The 24347-nt window shown below is 49.2% G+C and overlaps 1 protein-coding gene across 1 annotated transcript in view; it reads right to left on the bottom strand.

Annotated features, from left to right (window-relative positions):
- PPP1R1B (protein phosphatase 1 regulatory inhibitor subunit 1B) overlaps positions 1–24347 on the bottom strand; it is a 247529-nt gene that overhangs the window by 6945 nt on the left and 216237 nt on the right. Inside the window, exons 6-7 of the mRNA XM_086924347.1 lie at positions 1317–1487; positions 530–700 (exon numbers count right to left, since the gene is read on the bottom strand). Coding sequence (XP_086780473.1) covers positions 530–700; positions 1317–1487 — 342 coding nt within the window. The remainder of the gene's footprint in view (positions 1–529; positions 701–1316; positions 1488–24347) is intronic.

The following is a 24347-nucleotide window of genomic DNA, read 5'->3' as shown; positions in this document are numbered from 1 at the left end:
CAAAACCAATCCTCAGAGGAATTCTCCTATGTTTGGTACAGATTGCATAGAAAGAGGAAATAACAAGGAGAAATAAAGACAGGTTTCCCTTGATACGCCTCCCTGGGAAGGTGCATTCTTTGACACATTCCCAGGTCTACCAGTTCTGGTAAATCCGGGAATACACCAAAAACCATGGGAGTTGAGTGGAAATATCCACGCGAGGCCCATGGAACACCTTCCAAGGCCAGAGTAAGACAATGCAGCAATTTGGACTGCGTTGCCTTACTCCGGATTTATGGAGCCGCTCAGGACCATGCACAGGGGCCTTGCGCGGCTTCTTAAATCACATGTAATGTTTGCGTTGATCTTGAACCACGTAACGTGGTGCAAGAGCGACGCAAACCAGCTCATAATCGTATAGTTCTTCTCTCACTACTGTTTTAGCGCTAAGGTTAACACACATCTCAACAGTGTGCTCTGGTTTACTCCTGTGAGGCCGCACCCTACCCACCGCACTCGTGCATCCACTTCACCCCCTTGTTTTCACCTCTCTCAGCGCTCTGTTTTGTGTCCTTCGTTCCTTCTGTGTCCAGCTGACTCTCCTCTGGGTCTGTGCACTTTGAGGCCTCTTGTTCACAAGCTTCTAGGCGCTTGGCCTCTTTCAGCATGATGCGGTCTGTGTATTGTTCTAGTCTGCTGAGCACGGCATACTCATCATCTGTAAGGGGATGCAAACAACCATTATTCATTCATTTACTCATAGTGGACCCGGCATATCAAAGTATTTACTCCTCCACAAAGCGCTGCTAGTCAGGTAAGTCAATGAAACTTGAAAGGCGCTTACGAGCACTTTCAAATAGCAGGGAAATGTGACACCACAGTAGTGTTCACTCTTCCCGTGTCTCACCATATGCATAAGTGGCTTCTGTGGTTACTGACTGCCACTGTTTATTACAATTGCCAAGATGGAAGCTGTGAAAGACAGTTGTAGTTGTGCAAAGGATAGTGCCTGGAGACCCTCTCGGATTAGTGCGCTATACAAGTCAACATAACATAACATAACATAGCTGAGCATGAGGGGATGGGCAGCCATGCAAAGGGGCCTTGCGTGGTTTCTTAAATCACATGTAAGGTTTGCGTCGATCTTGAACCACGTAACGTGGTGCAAGAGCGACGCAAACCAGCTCATAAATAGGCCCCATCGTATAGTTCTTCTCTCACTACTGTTTTAGCGCTAAGGCAAACACACAGCCCGACAGTGTGCTCTGGTTTACTCCTGGGAGGCCTCACCCTACCCACCGCGCCCGTGCACCCACTTCATCCCTTGTTTTCACCTCTCTCAGTGCTCTGTTTTGTGTCCTTCGTTCCTTCTGTGTCCAGCTGACTCTCCTCTTGGTCTGTGCATTTTGAGGCCTCTTGTTCACAAGCTTCTAGGCGCTTGGCCTCATTCAGCATGAGGCGGTCTGTGTATTGTTCTAGTCTGCTGAGCACGGCATACTCATCATCTGTAAGGGGATGCAAACAACCTTTATTCATTCATTTACTCATAGTGGACCCAGCATATTAAAGCATTTTCCCCTCCACAAAGCGCTGCTAGTCAGGTATGTCAATGAAACTTGCAAGGCGCTTACGAGCACTTTCAAATAGCCGGGAAACGTGACACCACAGTAGTGTTCACTCTTCCTGTGTCTCACCATATGCATACGTGGCTTCTTTGGTTACTGACTGCCACGGTTTATTACCATTACCAAGATGGAAGCTGTGAAAGATAGTTGTAGCTGTGCAAATGATAGTGCCTGGAGACCCTCTTGGATTAGAGCACTAAACAAACCAACATAACACAACATAGCTGAGCATGGTGGGATGGGCAGCAGCAGTCTTTCACCAGGCCTCTTTCACAATATGCTATATGTTTGGTGTGGCTACCCCTGTCTTCTCAGGGGGAGGGGACTTCTGTCCCTTGCAGGCCTGTGTCTCTGTTGGTAAGGATTCACAGGAGGAATCTTGCTTCTTTAATATGAATGAGAAAGGATATCTGTGAATTGTTATAAAAGGCAAATTTGACAGTACTTCGTACATCCCGTGCAGTGTATACATTTGCTCTGTCACATCACCAACACTGGACGTGTGCAGGCCCAGCCAGTGAATCACTGACCTCGTCTCTACAATCAGCTCCATGCAGCTGAGACTGCTAATGCCACTTTCTGCCCAACCGGAGACCTACTGAAGACCCCATCACAGGACATGCACCAGCAACATTAGGATCGGTGTCTGCACACCACGCATAATTACACCTCTACGAACCAGGGGCCTCATTTATGGAAAGGGACGCATCGCTTCGTGAAAACAGCGATGCGTCACTTTTCACTGCGCCCTCCTTGCAACACCAATGATGCGTCATATTTACAGTATGACACATCATTGCGCAAGGAGTTACAGATACGTCAGTATTTCTGACGTATCTGTATGGCGCAAAGTGACACATTGCTGGAGTGTGTCAGAAAAGTGACGCAACCCCAGCAATGTATCCTTTCACATGGGGCAAGCCCCATGTGAAAGGGCTTGCGTCAGTCTTACGCCTGCTGTGAGGCAAGCGTAAGAAATTGACGCATTTGTGTCCTAGAAGTGGCACAGTGAAATCGCATAGATTTCACTGCGTCACTTCTACGACCCTTTCTTGCGTCAATACGCCCCCGCATACATTATACCTGGTGCAGGTATAATGTGGCGCAGGGGTTTACAAACTGACGTGTCTACCTAGATGCGTCACTTTGTAAATTTGGCGTAACAGGGCGCATTTTTTACGCCATGGGTGCGTCACAAAAAGTGACGCACCAGGACGTACACTGCACGTACATTTGCACTTCTAAGAACGATATGCACTCACTTCCAATGATAGCGGCAGCCGTCACTGCATATCACGTCACATCACTAGGCACTGCACGTGCGCTGCACGTACATTTATACTTCTCAGAACCATATGCACTCACTTCCAATGATAGCGGCAGCCGTGGCTACACACCATCATCAATAGATGCTGCATGTACATTTACACCTCTGAGAACCATATGTGCTCACTTCCAATGATAGCGGAGGCCATGACTGCACACCACTAGTGACTGCACTGCACTGCACGTACATTTACACCTCGGCGATCCTTGTGCGCTCACTTCCAACTGTAGCATCAGCCGTGACTGCACATCACTAGTGACAGCACTGCACGTACATTTACACCTCTTCTGTCCATGTGCACTCACTTCCAAGGATAGCAGCAGCCTGACCGCACAGCCCTAGTGACTGCAATACACTGCACATACAGTTACATATATGCAATCCATGTGCGCTCACCTCCAAAGAAAGCTGTAGCCATTATTGCACATCACAAGGGACTGCACTGCACATACTTTTATAACTCTGCGGTCCATGTGCACTCACTTCCAATGATAGTGGCAGCCGAGACTGTACACCACTAATGTCTCCAATGCACATACTTACACCTCTGCGATTCTTGTGCACTCACCTCCAATGATAGCAGCAGCAGTAGCTGCACATCACTAGTGACTGCACTGCATGGACATTTATACCGGTCGGTAACGGCCGAAATCGGCTGTTACCGACCGGTATTGGGCGACCTACATCGGGCACCTCGACCTTTACAATCACTGGGACGTATTTACAAGCCGATTGCCCCACAGGAGCATCACTTTTTACGATGATCCACTAGCGTAATGCCCATCTCCATATTTGCAAGGCGGCGCTAAGCCACTTTGCTTTTCTTAATGCTGCCTTGTAAATATTGTACCCTTTCATTCAGTTGTCTGTGTTTTGACACTGCCCCAGATTGACAAGAAATGGTAAATCTGAGGCAGCGCCAACAATCAATGCCATTGAAAGGGTGGTGTTAGAATGGCGCAGCGAGGAGAAATACTTGTATTTCTCCTTGTTTTTTGCTCTGTGTGTGCTGCATTCTGTAACTCATATAGAAGGAGCAAACCACCATTGTAGACTGTTTATGTGCAGGAAGGTCTCCCTTCCTGCACATAAACAATCTTCCCTGCATCGCAGGCATGGCTGTGCTGGCGCTAGGCAACTTTTTCATCACCAGTGCAAGGGAATACACATCAGGGTATTTGTGTAAATACGGTGCATCCCTGCATATTTTAAATGATGCAGCGTGGCGCTGCTGAATTGTTTGCAACACCGCACTGCATCATGTCTTAGTGTGTATGCCTCATTGTGCGCCCACCTCCAGCAATAGCGGCAGCCATGACGGCACACCACTAGTGACTGCACATATATTCACACCTCTGAGGTATATGTGCACTCACTTCCAAAGATAGCGGCATCCGTGACTGCCACGAGAGCCCAGATAAGCACCTGTGGATGAGCACAGGAGATCCACCCATTGTAACTTTGGCCGTTTGATTGGAGGCTGCGATTTGTGGTGCAGACTGGTTGGCCTTCTCATAGAGGTGTGCTTGCAAAGAGCCATACCAAGTCTTGCCCTTCCAGCAGTTACCAACCATCAACCTCCCACCAGTCTAAAAATGCCAACTTCAAACACCAACAGGGCCTGGGCCTTCTATTCAAGTTTCCGCCTCTACCATGAACCTAACACTGTGGGCATATTTACAAGGAAATGTGGAGCTGCATCAAGTTAGGCAATGCCATACTCTGACATTTCCAAAACACAGGGATGAGCCGTATTTACATTATGGTGCACCCCGGTATTTTTCCTAGTTCTGTCCATCATTAAGGGTGGTTTGCAAAATGCATCACACATAGAAAAAACAAAAACGAGGAGAAACAAAAGTATTTCTCCTCTTGCGTCATTCTAAAGTCTGCTCCTGCATGCTCCTGCCTCAGATTTACACTACCTTGTAAATCTGGAGCAGTGTAAAGAAGCAAGGGATGTTGCGGTGGAACGTCCACAGCAACATCCATTGCACACCCCTTTAACGCAAAGTGATGCATGTAAAGGGGCCTTATTTACAAGGCTTTGTAAATATAGAGTAGGGTATAGCGCCATCAGAGCGTTGCTAAAAATGACATTGTGGTGGCACAATCCCCTTGTAAATATACCCCAGTATATCTTAAAATTCAAAACAACACCCTAAAGTGGGGGTGCATGTGACAATTGCCAGTACTTCTCAATCGACATGCTCAAAGCTGTGGTGTCAGGTTAAGGTATCAGAGGGTAGGTTCTGGCCTTCTTTGGCAGGCCTCATGCTGATGAAGTGCTGATACAGCTCAGTCTTGGACCCTACTATGGAACACTGGCTGTTGACATATGTCATCCCATGGCACCCCAACTACAAGACCTACCCCCAAGCAATGTACAAGCTCATCAGCAGACAAGCTCCTCTAGCATGCCTGTGATTTCTCACCACCATCAGACAACATCGACTCCATGCCCCAGGACACTGTCTGCCCTTTATTATCACACCTCTGAGTCAGCAGCCAAACTTCTTTACTGCCCTACAACACCGAGTTCCAAATCTGCACAATATCCTGCACCTACCGAGTGTTCTTCTGTTTGCATGTTGAAATCAGAGACTTCCCAGGGGCTACTTCTCAGGAGCCATGGTCAGTGAGCACCCCAAAGTGCGGGTCCTTTTTTCCAAAGGAAGTGACACCTCTTACGAACTATGGGCGTCTGTTTGTTTGGAGGCAGTTTTGATGGAGATGAGAGTACCACCTTTTTGTGAGACCTAGCAGCCACATGCAAAATCTAATATGGTCATAGGACCCCAGTGGAAACATTTGACATATCTGTGTGAGTGTTTGGGTCCCTGGGGGTCCTTAATTTCAGCAGGTGGTTTCAGGTGCGTGGCACAAGCACTTAATTGTCAACACCAGCACTTATGACAGTTTGCCACACGGTGGCACTGTGTATCTAATTTAGAGATGAACACAACAGTTGTTTATGAATTATATATACATTCAAAATGGCTAATAGGTGCCAATATCCATTCTTATAGCTTTGGGTGTCCTGAAATATTCTGAATTGTCACACTTGTAGGAGTGTGATGGTCAGTAGTTGCATTGATGATGTCATTGGCAGCGCTGACAGGTGCTATGGGTGTTGCAATCTGCAGCAGCCTCCTGACAAGGCCCTGGCTCTTAATGTTTTATAAACTAAGCACTACTCTCAGGCGATTTCATTTTGTCTTGCATGTGCATCTCTACAGTGCATGCCTTGTCTGTCATTCATGCCTGAGTTACTGCGTTCCCCTTTGCAGGACGATCTCTTTGCTTTATCGTGATTGTAGATGCTGGAGATATCAGTTCTCACAGTTTCTCTGGTACATTAATGCTAATCCAATGGACTCTAAAAAATTTGGCCTGAAGGCTAGGGCGGTCGACCTCGAATCTGGGGAACCGGGTTCAAGTCTCAGCAATGACACTGAACATCCTGTGATTCTGGGCAAATCCCTTAATCTCTCCGCGCCTAACAAAAATGAAAGTGTCCTCATGTAATGCAACTGGTGCTATGAAAAACGATCTGATACCCTGTACCGGGTCAAGTTTGCGCTATATAAAACTCTGAAAAATCAAACAAACAAACAAAAAAAAAATAGCATTCAGACACGAGCTCATTATGCAGACCAGTACCCCTAAAACTGACCACATGCTCCCAGAAGCCTGCGGCCCAAAAAAAATCAGCTATTACATGCCAGAGTGAAAAAGCTAGCCAATTTTGTTTCCCTAGTAGGCCCAACTGGCAACCAACAGCCAAGGGTGTATGCTACCCAAGAATAGAAACCAAAATATTGTCTGACAGAACTATTGCGTTCTATGTATCATTTGCAAAAATATTTTTGCATTAGAGTTAATAACAGAAAATCCACACCCACCGTGACGATATTTTTGTACACTATATTTAGGCCATGATATTTCCGTCAGACGATAATGTTAACACTATTTTAACATACAAGCAGCCAAGGGAAGCTTCAGGACATGGAGAGACTTCGAGAACCATGGACTGCAAAACCTTGTGCCAACACCCAAGTCTCTCCTACAAGTTTGTCTTTCCCGGTTGGTGGACTTTCCTACACTTTTGGTCCAAACAGTGCTTAATTTGTACCAGTGGTTTCTGGTGCTAGGCACTGGCGTTTAACTGTCAACACTGGAACATATGGCAGCTGCCACATGTTGGCGCTGTTTATGTCATTTAGAGATGAGCAGGACAACAGTTATTTATTATTTCAATATTTGTTGAAGAATTACTATTACCAGCCGCCAAACTCTTTCTTATAGATTTGAGTCAAAATTGTCACACTGGTAGCTGTGTGATGGTTAGTAGTTGTGCAGGTAGTATAACTGGCAGCACTGTCAGTGGCAATGGGTCTTGCAAGCTGCTATGGCCTCCTGACGAGGGCCCTGGTTCTTATTGTTTTACAAATTAAGCACTGGTTCAAACACAGGAGCAGGAGCCAAACCTGCTGAGTTCTGCTGCATTTCTACCAGACTGTTGTTGTAGAGTGGGATGGACCCTACAAATGCTGTGTGATCCTGTACTGGCTGGAGATCTGGTAGTAAGTGCAAGTACCAGAGCCCCTCTGAAATGCTAGAGAACTTGACCCCTTAGGCTAAAATGAGGGTGAGTTTAGCCTCCTAGATTAACATTGTATTACTCTAGTGATCACATGTTGGTGCTTGAACGTGCCAAGTACTTTGGGTTTTCACTATTGTGTTTTATTTTAAGAGTTCAATTATTCTATTAATGTATTAAGACGAGTTATATCATCACCTCTGTCTGAATACTGATGTTCACTGAGTTTGAGCACCCATATAATAAAGTGTCCACCACCCAATCACAGCTGCCACTAAAGAGTCAAGGAAAGCAAGGGGGGACTTGGGTATTATTCCTGAGGGTGGTAGACCAGTGAGAGAAAAGCAGGTGCCAATGCCAATGTATGATTGGAGAGTGTCATGGCATGTGTGGTGGGAAGCCACTAGCTGGGCTTCCAAACTTGTGTTCTTCTGTAATTGTTTGGTCTATGCAGACAAAAATGGGAGCTCTTTTATAGTGCAGTTTAGTGTGAAGGAATAGTCTGAGGTCGCTCTTAGAATGTGTCTGCAGCATGTGCTGTTTTGAGATGGGAGTCAGTGGAGTCGCCTGTTCCCTCTGTTTGAGTCCTAATGTGGCGTAGCCTCCCCCCGCCTCATCAAGGCACCACACGTCTGTACTGGCTGTCCTTACAAAAGTTTCAGAACCCACCGTCCTTACTAATGTTGCTAGAGACCTGTGGGCCTTGATATAAAGTGCATACATTTACAAAGGTGGCTCAGTGATAGAGCACTCGCTGCTGATGTATTAAGTGATCGACAGTTCAACAATCCCAGTAAGACTGACTCAGCCTTCCACTCCTCTGAGGTCATTACATTGAATACCATTACATGAGGTAATAGTACCACTTGTAAGTTACAGCACTTAGAAGTGTGGTAGGAGGCACTGTATAAAATACATTGGTATTGTTATTATAATTTTTGGACTTGGCCCTGCTGGCAGGGTCATCCTGGAACTTTTTGCCTTTCCCCCTAGCATTTTTGCTGTTATGGAATTGGTGGTTTCAGGATTCTGAACACTTTGCGCTGGTTAGCAGTGCAAAGTGTGTGTGTTGTCTACCTCACACAGGCTCAATTTAGGAACCCCCATGGTAGAAACTGTATATGCCATGTGTGGTGTGCCTGAACTGAAAATAATGAATGCTACGCAATGGTGTGCAGAGGTTTATTTTCACCAGTGAAGGAAATGTCACTTTTAAAATGGACGCCATAGCTGTGTGCTCTGTGCCGCCTGCCTGAAGTGGGTTGGCGGTCTAGTGTTTGAAGTGACAGGGTGCCCTACACCTCCCCTACAGTGACAGTTGGGACTGGAACTGCCGGGAGCCTTCTAGAAGGTTCTTGCCCTTTCTGGTAGGTGGGGTGAGGAGGTTATATATAGGGGGACTCTGTCTGCATGTGCTCTGATGGAGCGTGGACTTAATTGAGAGGGGACACTCTGCCAGGAGGTACCGCCATAAGGGCCTGCGTGCTGGGCCCTGTGCCCATCTGTACCCCTCTGCTGTCCACCGGGCTAGTGTGAGACTCTGCTGGAGTGGAGACTGCTGCGCTAGCAGGATTGCCATAACAATGCAGGATGACTGTTCCTAGGACCTGCTGCTTCATGTCTGGTGTGCTGCCCTACTGCCTGCTGATCTTGCCCTGCATTAACTGTCTCTGGCCCCTAGCGCCTCGTGAGGCTATATTCCACTTGCTAGAGAAGAGGGGCTGAAGCCTGCAGCGCTATTCTGTGGGACCTTGACTGCATTCCTGGGACCTAGCGCCTAGTGAGCGCTACCACTGTGCCCAGAAGGAGGTGAGGAGCGTGTGCACTATTTCCTACATTGCCAGGAGAGTTGCGCTATCTGATTGTCTCTGGAGCGTTACATATGACCCAGGACTTTTCCAGACTGGTTGCCGGAAGAAAGGAGCTAGCGCCTGCAGCGCGGTGCTGCCAAAGCACTACTAGGAAACCCCGGCGTGTAAGGTTCCCCCCTGCCTGCTTGTTAAAAGCGGGAGCCCACCCGCATGATATAGCTTGCTCGCGGCTGCTCCCCGCCTCATTGATGGCTTTAAAAGCAGCGGGTGCCCAGCCTGCACGTTAAGCTTGTCGCAAATCACCGCCACAGCCCTGGGCAAGAAAAAGAAGAGAGCCACCGCGCGTCCCGGGAGAACTGCCTGTTGCAAACTACAGCGGGAGCCTATCCAGCTTTATGCGTTATTGAAAACAGCGGGTGCCCACCTCGCATGGTGCTTTATGTAGAAGGGAGCCTACCCCTCATTCCCGCGCAGAGGAATCGCCGATGATCACCGCACAGGCTCCCCCGCTGACGTCGGGGGAACCATGCTGCGATTGGCGCTGGCGGGAGCGCCTTAAGGAAGACCCGCCCCGCCACAGAGGAAGCCGGAAGTGAGGTGGTGGTGGTGCGGGGCTCCCATGAGCTGATGGGAGCCCTGTGTTTGTAAAGGGGCAAGGCGGGAGCCTACCCCGGGCTAGCAGACGGGCCAAAAGTCGACTGAGACTTCGCTCCGTAGGTGGGAGCTGACCGTGTCCCAGTGAGGGAAGGAGAGCCCCCCGCGTGCCTCCTTGAGCCTCGCGGGCACCACACTGAAGTCCCGGGTCCCGGAGGGGTGCCCGGGTGAAGTCGGGAGAAGCTGCTCCAACGCGAGGGAGCAGAGCGAAGAACCGACGAGTACTGCCCCAGCAGGTGAGTGGGTCTCCTCGGTGGTGCTTGGTGGCAGTGCCTGTGCAAGGCACAGAGTCTGAGAAGCCCATCTGGCAGCGTGTTGCTCCAATAAGGGGCCCAGACTTCCAGTGGTTGGGGGGGGTGTCGGGGCACATTGCCGGTGCCCGCCCCCTGTGCCAGAGCTTGACACAGCTGCCCCGCCTGACAATGGGCAGCTGCAACAAAGGCATTTTTTGAGTTCACGGGTCCCAGGGGGGGGGGGGGGGCTCCCAAGTGCCAGCACTTGTGGTTGGGCCACAGCTGCACCCCCTTTTCTGAATCGCACCGCCGAAGCGGGCAGCTGCACCACAGGGGCATTTGGGATTTGAGAGTCCCAGAAGGGGGATTACACAGTGCCAGTACATTTTGTTACAGCTGCGACGTGGGGCACGATATTGCTTTCAAATCCCCAGTGGGTGTGGGGGGGGGGGGGGGGAGCATTTTTGAGTACTGAGTCCCAAAGGGGGGCTCCAACGTGTCCAGTACCGATTTATTTACCACAGTTGTCCCGCCAGGGATTACGTTGTTATGAAGGAGGACCCAATGATGCCTAATGTACTTGTAAGGTATCCATGCCCAGGTGTTTAGGCCCATGTGCCTCACGCTGAGATGATACCTAATGGGTTTCTATGTTCACAGGTCTATGCCTACTGCAGATGTTACTGTCTAATGCTCTATGCTACTGACACTGTTTTCCCCTAAGGCTGACCACTGATGGTTATGCATGCACTGTTTGTATGCCTACTGCATTGATGATGATAACGCTTTTCCCCTAATGCCTACATGGCTTGTTTTCTGTTTAGGCCTAATGCTTTCATGCCTAATGGTTCCATGCCAACCAGATGCCACCTGTGAATGTATTTACATGCCTGACACTATTGTGGTGATGCTTATGTTCACGCCCAAAGCGTGTCACTATGTTGCTATGCGCAGGGTATACCAGTAGGGATTGACTGGTTACAGTTATCATTGCTGATGGACTTTCCATTTATTCTTTCTTTGTACTTGTGATGGTTCGGGCAGCGGCCCGATTGGCCCTGCCGTGTAAATAGTCCCCCTGTAGACTGCTACCCGGTGCTAGTTGGCACAGTGCTACAACTGTGATTGCCTTATGACGTGTTCTGCATAATACATATGCTGTTTTTTCACCTAACCTGGTGTGGGCTCTTTTTGTAGTGTGCCTAGTGTGTTACCTGTGAGTGCATAGATGCTTTAAACAATGCCTCTGAGTTTAGCCCACCCACTCCGCACCACGTTACCCCGTTTCTAACAACACTAATATGCAATGGACATATCAAGAGTAAGTTAACAGCGGGCAGCTGGTGAAGAGGTATTTTGCTGCTGCAAAAATGTGCTTGTTGTCTTTAACCTGAGTAGGTTTGTCCAACATGTTTACAATCCATAGTTTGCAGTTCCCTTGTCTCATGATAGCTGTAAAGCTGGTGTTGTTCCCAATCCATTGTTTAAAGTGTTTGTCCCCCAACCCATACACCATGGGTCTGGTTGCTCCCTAGTTAACAAACATGTTGGATTGGTTGCTCGGGAGACCATCTCTTCTGTCCTACCTGCACCCTATTTTATTGTTCTTTCTTTCGCGATCACCTCTCCTATCGCCCAAGGCTAAATGTTGGAACCCGGGTTTCACAGACACCTAAGTGCTTAAGTGAAAATGTGCATTGCATGACGTAGACGAGTGGGCGATCGCTGAGGAAATACATATGAAACTTAGTTGCAGGGATAACAAGCTGCAGGAGGACATGGAAACCTGGGCTGCACTACCAGACACTAAGCATACAGAACAAGAGGTGGAGGATGGGCGGAATGTGCAGTCTCTGGGCAAAGTGTCCCTCTGGACGCAGGATCACAACCAGTGGGTAGGGGAACGACTGTGGTCGCCCTGAGCCCTTGATGGCCACAGGATGGTGGGGGGGAAAGGGGGATTCCGGGATCAGATGGCTACTCAATGCTCCAAAGCACAATAGCTTTCTGCCAAGTGACAAATAGTTTCAGAAAGAGAGACAAGGATAGGATTAATCAAAAATGGGACTTGGCTTGCAGCCAGGGGTTATTGATGTCGTTGTAAGGTATCAACTCTGCAGGAGGAACAGTATCACACGCCTCACACCAGAAACTAAAAAAGAAATCTTTTTGAATTTAGCAACCCAGTCCTTAATTCTATTTTACGACCTCCTCTATCTGGTGATGGCACACACCTCTTTCAATGCAACGCAGCCTCGACTGCTGCTTCTGAAAGTCCGGGTCTTCTGTTGAACAGGGTTGGCAAAGAGCTTCCCAAACACAAGCTCCTCAAAAAAAAAAACACTGTTTTTTCAATTCAAACAAGGCACCAGCCACTGCTTGTTCCTCTGCCTATTGTAGTTATGGTATTTTCAGCGCTGGGAGGCCCTTTGGCTAGCCAGGCACTTTAGAAATGCCTAGAATAGAATAGAATGGAATAGAATAGTAGGTTGTCCTTCACACAAAGCCACAAATTTTAAAGGCTTTGGGTCATTCCCCCTACAGCTCAAGACCCATGGACCGGTCAGTCTTTAGTGCCACACACCACACAATCAGTAGTCATCTGAAATGTCCATCAACTCCCCCCTCAACCAAACCTGAGTGTCCCAGTCATTCAGACTGCTGATGACAAACCCGTGATTGGACAAATCCTTAGGACCCAATCACAGCCACGCTGAGGGTACTATGCTGCCTCCTCGTGCATGCCCAAGTCACCTACAAGAGTCCTTGCGTCTTGACCCTTCGGAACCCCTCAAAAGATGCCAGCAATACCATTAGAGTTTACCTGGGAAAGAAATATATGATGCTGAGTTCCCTCTTCCTGGGGGTGATCAGGAAATCACTCACGGAACTGGCCTGAAGTCTGAACTCCCTTCTTGCCTCCCGTTGGTGATTGAAGGGGCATGAACAAAGTAAAACCAAAGGGGATGATGGACGGAGTGTTGAACATTGCAAGCACTCACCCCCATTCAACTGATCTGGGTTTAATCCATCATCATTCTTTAGCTCACTTCGCCACCCCAGTTCAGACATGGCCATATGCAAATCAGTGTGACCCTGTGCCTCATGGGAACAGTCCAGCCGAACTGCCAAGCCATGTCTTCCCTGGACCAGAAACAAGCATGCCGGGACCGGTTTCAGGCTCACAGACCTCATCAGCCAGGCTATCTTGAATCCAGTGGCAAAGTGAGCAAGGGACCCAAGTCTGGGTATACCCTTCCAACTAGGGTAAACAAAGCAAAAGCAAAGGAGATGATGGACGGAGTGTTGAACATTGTAAGCACTCACCCCCAGATTTCTGCACTGGGGTGAATGTATGACATTGTTCTGCATTCTGTCCATCAATCGTTCTTTTTGCATTTGTCACCCCCGAGTGGGACGGGTATGCCCAGACGTGGGTCCCGTGCTCTCCATGCCACTGGACTCAAGCTATATTGGCTGATGAGAGCTGAAAGCCCGAAACTGGTCCTAGGATGCTTGTTTCCAGTCCAGGGAGGACCTGGCCTGGCAGTTCGGGCTGGACTGTTCCCATTGTGCACAGGGTCAAGACTGATTTGCATATGGCGCTGGGTCCAAACTGGAATGGCATGGTGAGCAAAAAAACAATGGACTTGCCCAGATCTCTGTACTTGGGTGAATGTATGCCATTGTTCTGCATTCTGTCTATCAATCGTTCTTTTTGCATTTGTCACCCCGAGCGGGACGGGTATGCCCAGACATGGGTCTAGTGCTGTCCATGCCACTGGAGTCAAGCTATCCTGGCTGATGAGGGCTGAAAGCCCGAAACTGATCCTAGCATACTTGTTTCCAGTCCAGGGACGACCTGGCCTGGCAGTTCGGGCTGAACTGTTCCCATTGGGCACAGGGTCAAGACTGATTTGTATATGGCTGGGTCCAAACTGGAATGCCATGGCGAGCAAAAAAACGATGGGCTTAGGTCCAGATTTCTGTACTGGGGTGAACATATGGCATTGTTCTGCATTCTGTCCATCAATCGTTCTTTTTGCATTTGTCACTCCGAGTGGGGCGGGTATGCTCAGACGTGGATCCTGTGCTCTCCATGCCACTGAAGTCAAGCTATCCTGGCTGATGAGGGCTGAAAGCCCGAAACCGGTCCTAGGATGCTTCTTTCCAGTCCAGAGAGGACCTGGCCTGGCAGTTCGGGCTGAACTGTTCCCATTGGGCACAGGGTCAAGACTGATTTGCATATGGCTGGGTCCAAACTGAAATGGCATGGTGAGCAAAAAAAACAATGGACTTAGGCCCAGATCTCTGTACTGGAGTGAATGTATGACCAAGTTCTGCCTTCTGTCCATCAATCGTTCTTTTTGCATTTGTCACTTCGAGTAGGATGGGTATGCCCAGACGTGGGTCTAGTGCTCTCCATGCCACTGGAGTCAAGCTATCCTGGCTGATGAGGGCTGAAAGCCCGAAACCGGTCCTAGCATGCTTGTTTCCAGTCCAGGGAGGACCTGGTCTGGCAGTTCGGGCTGGACTGTTCCCATTGGGCACAGGGTCAAGACTGATTTGCATATGGCTGGGTCCAAACTGAAATGACATGATGAGCAAAAAAAAAATGGACTTAGGCCCAGATCTCTGTACTGGGGTGAATGTATGACATTGTCTGCATTCTGTCCATCAATCGTTCTTTTTGCATTTGTCACCCGAGTGGGATGGGTATGCCCAGACGTGGGTCCCGTGCTCTCCGTGCCACTGGAGTCAAGCTATCCTGGCTGATGAGGCTGAAAGCTGGGCACAGGGTCAAGACTGATTTGCATATGGCTGGGTCCTAACTGGAATGGCATGGTGAGCAAAAAAACGATGGACCTAGGCCCAGATCTCTGCACTGGGGTAAATGTATGACATTGTTCTTCATTCTGGCCATCAATCGTTCTTTTTGCAAATTAAGGGGTATGGCCTTGCAAGGCATGATGGGCTCACCAGGGTTGGGGCAGTGAGCAAAAAGTGGCTGAAGCATGTGTTAGTGCCTAAAAAAAGTATGGGGACTGTGATCCTGAGTCTAACGGGGTGGGGTCACAGACATGGCTACAGACAACAAAATATGATGTACCTATTTTATTGGCCTTTCATCTACAGGCAACTGTATGAAATGTAACATCCATTGTTTAAACTAAAAATAAAGGCATGCTAAACCATTCTGTATGAAATGCACTGCTCTGATGGAAAAGCTCCGTTGGTTAATGCACCACTGCAGATGTCTGGAGTGAATCCGGGGTGTCAACAGGTTCCCCATACAGGGTTACACTATTCCCCAGTGCACCTACTTGGTGCAGTGAGGAACAGAAACATATGTGTTTATCATGCTATATGGTCCAGGGCTGTGACCGAAACTTCTCTGAATACGTACGTCATTATTTTAAAACTGTATTACACACAGCATAAGATATATTGCCGCAAATGTGCACAAAAGAGTCTGTTTAAGATAAATACGACTGCTTTCAAAATGTGTATTTTTAATACGTACTTAGACTTTACCTAGCGCAAATGTATATGTAAAAGTGTCCATTGTAAGAAAGCACCCGGATTTCTGGTAACACTTTGTAGCATCCCAACAGCAATCTACTACATACTTTTCAGAACCTCTATCTTCACAGTCCAGAAGACGGGGGCCCACTACATACTTTTTAGCTTGAGGAAACTTAAGGCAAGCATTAAACGTTCAGAATCAGTGCATTTTTATTTTAAAGTATATTGTTTTGGAAAAAAAATCAAGAAAGCTTGAGGGAGGCGTCACCCCAAAGAGATTCTACCGGCTTTCACCTGTCACCTCTGGGGAGAAAGAAGGCAGGGTCAAAGAGCAGAAGAGTGCTCTGCCAGGGCCAGGGGTTGAGGAAAGGACTGGATCAGACCGCCTCGAATGCTCCCTTCACACTCTTTCTTCACGCTGTCTCAGCGGTGTTAGGCAGTGGCACGAGGTGCCAGCGGCAGGTGAGCATCTGTCAGGCCCCGGTGATGGCGTCAATGCGCGCCCTGTCAAGAGTTCAGAGACCTCGCGTGCCACCTCGTCAGGGGCGCTGACAGTGTGCTTGACAAGGCGCGAGCGGGCAGGAAACCTGTCAGCGCCTTCCACGCGCCAGCTGGGAGCAGGACCTTTGCCTGCCACACGATGGCGCTGCCGGCTTCCTTAAGCACTGGTTGGGCTTTTTGGGGGGCGAAGGCTCAAAAGGTAATGCACACAACATGGGCAACTTATAAAAGCAATATCATAATAAGGTTAATCATCCATCTAGCGCATTACTACAGTATCACAGGCCCTAGGTGTTGGAAATAATAGATTATACCCCATGTATTGCTACTCAGTTTACTAAACCTCGGTTGGCCTTCTACTTAATTGAACGGATGCACTATTGTGGATGTCCGTGGCCAGCATTTAACTCACTCACTCAGCTTCTTTGCACCACAGCTAAGTGAAATTAAGCCCTGTTCCACAGTGTAACAAAATTGAAGCTTTGGGGGCAGCCAGCCTGGGGCAGTAAGCACCTCGTCTGGTTTGGGCAGGTTGTGCAGTCCATGAGACTGCAGAACAGGATGGTGAGGTTGGGGGTGGGGCAGCCGACCGTAGGGAGGTCCCCCCCCCCCCCCCCCCGGGTGGTTTGGGAGGGGCGGGTGGGGGGCTGGTTAGCAGCCCAAACTGTGGGTTTTTTCACAATTGGGCTCCTTTTTCCTACCAAATGGAGCCCAAGCATAAATGCTTTGGGCTCCGCCTCCCGGCCATCATTTTAGGTTTGGTGACCTGGTGGCCGGGATGCTGTATTCAGAAAAAGTTTTTGTCAGGAGATTTTATAGTTCACGTTGCTTTTCGCATAATGGCAGCGGAGGATTATAGGGTTCTGGAAGCTATTAGGCTTCTTAGTGAGGCTGGAAGATTAGATTTAGTACTTGGGGATGTTGCCGGGCCGTCGCGGCCTCAGCGGCAGGCCTCAGCTGGAGTAGCGGCGGTGGTGGCGGCTTGCTTAACGCCTAAGTGCTCTAGGACTGACCTGGTAAGTGAGCGGGCCGCTCTCGCTTTAAGAAAACGGCCCGGGCGTTAAATCTCGGCGTTTGGAGGTTGGTGAGCCAGCGGGAGGCGCTGGCCACCCTGCTTTTTCTGTGAGGCTGTCGGAGGATATGGCGGTTGACACTGTGGAACCGCCGGAGTTGATTCAAGTACCTGCGGCTCCTGCGAGAGCGGTTTCAGCTCCCGCCCAGCGGGGGAAGCGAGGAGGAAAGCGTGGAGGCAAGAGGCGTTGGGTGAGCAGGAGTCGTCGTTGGGAGGGGGGGTGGAAGCTGCGCACGGGTTGAGCTCTCCGGCGCGTGTGTTTTCTCAGGCAGTAGTGATTGTCGGGGAGGGACCGGATGATTTACTCATCCCTCCATCTCTCGCGGGCTGCATTTAAGTGGTGTGATTGCGAGGGAGAAGGAGGGGATTGGCTTTCTCACGCCGGCTCGTCCTTCTCTGTTGGTGCGCGAGGACACCAGGTTAGATAAGGGGATGCAGGGGGTGGGAGAAGGTGCAGCTCGGGGTCAATTGTGCCTTTTAGCCCACTTCTGTTTTCCCCACAGAGTTCGCATAAGGTGATGTGGTGTCAGTACACAGTGGTTCGATGGATGAGGGAGAGTGGGCACAGGTGGGAGGGTGAGGGGGTTTTCCTTTGGAGGCGCAGGGTCATGAGTCAGGCATTTTGCCCTCCCCCTCTCATTCTTTGTCTTTGGGTACGGTTGTTCCGGGGGATGCTTTTAGGGCTGATACATGTTCACCTTTTCAGGTGGGAGTTATGAGGCATGGTGTGCGTGCTAGGTCCTGGGAGGGGCCTGATGTTTTGTCTTCATGGTCGGAGGGGGTGCGAGAGGCTGGTTTTGGCAGGGGTGGCACAGGGTTTGGTCCTCAGGGCAGCTTTGCAGGTAATTTTGAGTTTCCAGGTTTGAAGGTAGGGGGCCTGGGTAGGGGATTGGGGGCTCAGGATGTGGCACCTAAAGAGAGTGGTGAGGGGAGAGGTCAAATTTTGGACTCGGCATCAGCTGTGGGGCAGGCAATGTTAGATTGGAGTAGTGGTGAGGAGGTGGGAGCGCCTTACCCCCATCCTCCTAGTGTCTCTTTTAAGGCAAGTGTTTCAGATTTTCAGCTTGGCAGGCAAACAAAGGGTACGTGGTCTGGTGGACGTGTTTCAGGTGGGAGTGAGGAATGTGGAGTTTTTGGTAGTAAGGGACCCGGCACACCAGTCCAGCCTGTTAGGGACCGACCCGGAGCAACGGACTCGGTAGGGTGAAGTGCGGCCCAATGGCGCAGAGGAGAAGGGAGGGTGGAGCCTAGCGCGGCACATTCCGTACCAACGGTCAGCAAATGTAGGTCTGGCGCGACCTCGCTGGCCCCAACATCTCCTCAGCATCAACGGATGGACTGGACAGCCGAAAATCTACATAGGAGTGGTCAACGTTTAGGGGAGTACCGGCGGGTACAGTCAGCTCCCCCGTCAAGTGTAATGAAAGGGGTCGGTAAGGCCCATGCAGGTCTTAAAGGTTCCGGGAAGGCTCATAAAAGGATGCTGGTGTCAGGCCCTTCCCAGCTGGAGGAGTCTTTGATTTTAGATTATGATGATGATAGCCCAGAGGAAGGCGAGCTGCGTGATAATGAAACTGGGGGGGGGGGGGCAATTTCATGTTTCTCGTAGTCTTTTACAGGCACCGGTGGTAGTGCGACCAAAGAAGGCGGTGGTGTCCGGACCAGGTCGAGAGCGCGGCCCCTCAGTGAGGGTTCCTCGGATGGTCGATAATGTGGAACAAATGGCATGGAGATCGGGGCCGGGTCAAGCCCCCTTGTTACACCCATGTGAGCTTTGTGAACCACGTGCCAAACCAAAAATGGTGTCTGTGGGGACGGGGGGAAGCAGTTGTTGAGGGGGTTGAAGGCAAATTCTATAAAGGACGTTACGTTAAGGATCAAGGGGTAGGCACGGGGGATGGGGTTGGAACTTTGGGCGCCAAGGTTGAGAGTTGCATGAACACTGAAGCAGTTGAACTAGTGACAGACACTTTACATAACAAGGAGCTGAAAATTAAGAAATTGCTCTATATGGGTGTAACAAAGCCTCTAGAGGCTCATTTGATGTTGTCAACAAAAGAGAGGATTTGGAAAGGTGAGTATGTGGAAATCTTGAAATTACTGCACAGGGAGGTACGTTCTAAAGAGGCTTCTAAAGAGGAGGAGTACGAGTTGGCCAAACGCCCAAAAGTCCCCCTAACAATTGAGAATTGGACGGCAGTGTTTTTGATATACGCTAGCGTATATTGGGAAAAGTTCCCAGAGCGCTGTGTAGCTATATTTAAGTACATGGATGTTATCAGGAAAAGCACAGATAACGTGTAGTGGTTTTGCGTGGGCCCAATATGATGAGGAGTTTAGGGCTCGGATGGCTTGGGACCCTGAAGCCAAGTGGGGAGAATTGGATACGGACGTATGGCAACATACGATGGGTGCCTATGCCCAGTGGTAAGACAATTTTTACTGCTAGTGGATTACCGTTAGTTGACCAGCGCTTTCAGGGAAAGCCCACTAGGGGAGGGGTGGGAAGTACAATGGCCACACAGACTGGGGTGGGTGGGTGTGTGCTGGGACTTCAACAAAGGTTTGTGCACTAGAAAATACTGTAAATTGTGTCACGAATGCTCACAGTGTGGCAAAAGGCACCCGTTGGTTAGGTGTTGGGAGTCCTGGAATTCAGGCGGCCAGCAGTGGCCACAGCAGAGTACTAGCGCTCCAGGCCCCTCTCAGCAATCACAGTCAAATAGGGGAGGGAAAAACACTCCAGGCGTTGGACCCAAAGGCTCATACTCCGGTTAAATTGGAACAATTGGCAGAAGGATTGCGGGGGTATGGCGATGCTAGAGCACAACAGATTTTACTGACTGGTTTTCAAGAAGGGTTCCGACTTGGTTATTCAGGACCGCGGCTGCGGTGCTGGTCCAAGAATTTGAAATCGGCTGACGAACACAAGGCAGTGGTACAAGATAAACTGGACAAAGAAGTGCGGGAGGGAAGGATGGCAGGTCCTTTTGATGATTGGCCTTTGGATAACTTGATCATCTCCCCAAATGGAGTTGTTCCCAAAAAGGAAGCAGGGCAGTACAGATTAATCCAACATTTGTCATGGCCGGAGGGGTCCTCAGTTAATGACTTCATTGATGAGGAGGCAGCTTCCGTGTCTTATTCTTCAGGCTATGTCACTAGTGGTGACTGCTGGCACTTCTGCGGAAATGGCAAAATGAGATATAAAATCTGCATTTAGATTGCTCCCAGTCCATCCTGAAGATTAGAATCGTCTGGGGATCCATTTCAATGGGAAGTGGTACGTGGACAAGGCATTGCCAATGGGTTGTTCGATGTCCTTCGCTCTTTTTGAGACGTTCAGCACTTTTCTGCAATGGTTTTTCACACAGCATTCCGGCCATGAGTTAGTGACGCATTATTTAGAGGATTTCTTTTTCGGCGGATCCCTGGGCTCTTCAGAGTGTCAGGCAGCCCTGGACACATTCCAGAAGCTTATGGATCTTTTGGGAGTACCGTTGGCACCAGAGAAGACAATGGGTCCTTGCGCGACCATGTCTTTTCAGGGAATTGAGATTGATTCACGGGCAATATAAGAAGGTGAAAATGCTGGAGCTCTTGGAGTCAATGTTGGCAAAAACAAAGGTCACAGTCAAAGAAGTGCAGGTTCTGTTGGGCCATCTTCATTTTGCTTGTGAGGTGGTCAGAGCGGGTAGAACTTTTTGCAGGCGCCTAGGTAGGGCGTTGTCTGGTCATCACTTGCCTCATCACCGCGTGCGCTTGTCAGCGGGGTTCAAGGAAGATCTGCGTATGTGGGAGGCCTTTCTGCATTCTTTCAATGGTGTTTCTTTCTACAGGGAGGAGGACTGGGTGTGGGACATCCAGATTTTCTCGGATGCAGCGGGCAGTGATGGTTTTGGCCTGTACTGACAAGGCAAGTGGTGTGCAGAGAAGTGGCCTGAGCAGTGGAAGGATGGGGGCAGGAGCATCACCTTCCTAGAACTATTTCCAGTGGTGGTAGCATTGACTTTGTGGGGGCAGGAGTTGGCTCACAAAAAGGTTCTTTTTCGGATTGACAACTTGGCTGTAGTGGACATCATCAATAGACAGTCGGCCAGGGATACACAGATCTTGAAACTGCTCTGAGTCTTTGTGTTGGGTTGCCTTAGGTATGAGCTTTAGGGCCTTACACATTCCTGGTGTGGACAATGACATTGCGGATGCTTTGTCTCGTTCGCAGTGGGAGAGATTCCATAGGCTGGCCTCAGAGGCGGACAGGACACCGACCCCCATGCCGGAACACCTATGGTATGTAGGCGACACAGGGTCATACAGCTGGTGGTAGGTTTGCTGTCTTCTTCTACTCGGACTGCATATGAACTGGCTTGGAGAGGATTTTTGGCGTCCGGGGCCTGCAGGCGTGATCCTGGCTGGAGGAGGTCAGACGATGTAGTTCAGTTTATCCTTGACTTGATGGACAAAGGATTATCCAGAGTTACCATTGCAGGAAAGTTAGCTGGCATTTCTTTCATGGGCAAGCTGCTTTGGGGTTACTCTCCCTCTGCTGGGGAGGTAGGGAAGAGAATGTTGGAAGGTTGGTCCCGGGAGCGGGGAGTGGAGTCTGTTAGGTGCCCCTTGTCATGGCAAAACTTGGCTAGAGTATGGGAGGCTTTGCCGAGGATCTGCAGGGATGAGTTTGAGGCGTGCCTTTTTTCAACGCTTATGGTGTGGATGTTTTTTTGAGCTTTCAGAGTTTCTGAGCTGTTAGGTTCTAAGTTACATGGGGGGGTTGTTTGGGGGGACGTTCATTTATCAGAAAAACGTGACCATGTATGGCTATCTCGCTCGAAAACTGACCAAAAAGGCAAAGGTAAAGATGTTTGGTTGGAAGCGTCCTCCCCTTCCGGGACGTGCCCCTTACAGTGGGCGCGGCGTTGACGGTTTGTTTCTGGGGGGTCCTGGAGGCTTTTGTGTTTCAGCATATTGACGAATCTAGGGTCACGGACTACCAATTACGCATGGTGCTACGCAAAGCTTTGCGGAATATCAGTTTAGATGATAAAAATATGGTACTCACTCTTTTAGGATTGGGGCGGCAACCAAAGCTCATAATAGGGGTTGGTCTAGACAGGACATCATGCGCTTAGGGCGTTGGTCTTCTAACTGCTTTCAGCGCTATGTGAGAAATGAAGCGGGGGAGGCACTTGCGTCATCATCTTTGTCTTAAATCTGATACTGCCTTTCTCGTTTCAGGTTCCGTGGCTGGCCCCCGCTGAGCAGTTATGACCATATGGATTGTGGGGCATTTCTTTGTGAAGCGGGCACATGTCCAAGCTTGCAATAGCTACTTTGGATCTCTGCTGGGTTTTAAGCGTTTGTTCAATATAATGTGGAAGGGCAAAGGAGGCATGCTTTGGAAGGAGTTAATTCCTGCTCTTAATTCTTGGTTAGTCGGGGGCCACTGCCCAGATGTGTTGGTTATTCACTTGGGGGAAAATGACTTGTGCGAGGTCAAGGGCGTGGTTCTTTTGAGGGCAATGAAGAAAGATCTTTCTCTTGTGAAACAGCAGTGGTCAGGTTGCCATGTCTTATGGACAGAGTTGGTTCCGCGGAGGTCTAGGAGAGGTGCGAACAAGCCCATAGCGACCGATAGGACGCGTAAGAAGGTCAATCTTGAAGTTTCCAGATTTTGTAGAGGCTTGGGTTTTGGTCGAGTGACTCATGGTGACATTCGGTATGATACAGTAGAGTTTTTTCGTAGCAATTGGGTTCATCTTTCCAGGATTGGTATGGATTTGTATCTTCTGGAATTAAGAGAGGTTTTGTCACGTTGTTTGAAGATTCTGGAATTTGCTACCTAGGTTACTTTACCTTTTAGTGAGTTTTTAGCACTGGTTGGGGGGCAGAAAGGGGGTGTTGTTCTCTTCCCTCCGCTTTCTGGGTGGCGGGGGTTTAGTGGTTTTTGCCAGGCTTGGCAAGATTGTCGTTGGCATTTGTTTAGTTGTGGCATTGTCAGGGGGAGTTGGGCAGGATAATTTATTGGGGTGGTTCCATAGGTTGGGGGAACAAGAGCTGTTGAAGGGCAAACGGGGGAGGTGGTGTTATGGTTTGGGGGATTTGATAAGTTGAAATGATTATGCAGGGTTTTGCATTGTTTGGATTTTTGTAATGATGTAATGTGCGGGTGGGATTGGTGATTGGGGGTTAAGGAAGTGTCACATTTAGTGAGGATTAGTTTTGTAAGGAGTTGGCCGAGGTTCTTAATTTGTTAATGTGCACCTGTTTCAATAAAGCAGCCTTTTTCACACACAACAACTGTCTGTTGGTCTGCTCACCCCCCCCCCACCCCTCCCTCCCAATGGCTCTGGGGTGGGGCCACAGGTATGACTTGGGAACTTTTGGGCCAACAGCCACCATTTTGTAGAGGTTGACACGGTGGATGGTGTACAGGAAGGACATCCTTTTTCGACCCGTCCGCCCCCTTCTTTTTTATTATGTGGTTTGGGAGGTCATGAGCATGTTGAATTAGTTGGGTCAGGTGCACAAGGGAGGAGCTCTCTACATATATGGGTTTTGTCCAGGGCTTTAAGTGGGATGAAAAAAACTGGGGGAGTTTCTCGAAGGAGCGTGGTCAATGTAATTAAGGGCGTGGCTTAAAACGACGTAAGCCAAAAATCTGTAATTAGCATAGTTTGCCGCCCGACTTGTATTTTGTTGTTTCTGTCATTGCATCCAGATATATGATACAACAAGTAACATCATACCTACAACAAGTCAGGACTATTGGATTTGTCAATGGCTGTTAGTTGCGTAAGATAAATAATCAGCAACTATGGCTTGTATATAATATGGAAAAAGCTTCCACTTAAAGCGCTGGTGACACCACAACAATGTTGCTGCTCCTGTGTTTCAAAAAGAGCAGGAAAATCCAGAGAGAAAATGACTCTCTTTAAAGGATTTCCCTTCTCCTCACCTGGCATGATGTCACGCCGTAACTTCTCCACTAGTGAGAAGTGAGCCGTGTTAGCAGC

This window comes from Lissotriton vulgaris, chromosome 5, assembly GCF_964263255.1.
Source record: "Lissotriton vulgaris chromosome 5, aLisVul1.2, whole genome shotgun sequence".
In the NCBI taxonomy this organism is placed as follows: domain Eukaryota; kingdom Metazoa; phylum Chordata; class Amphibia; order Caudata; family Salamandridae; genus Lissotriton; species Lissotriton vulgaris.
Note: the sequence above shows the minus strand (reverse complement) of the source record. Positions and strands in the feature narration are given on the sequence as shown.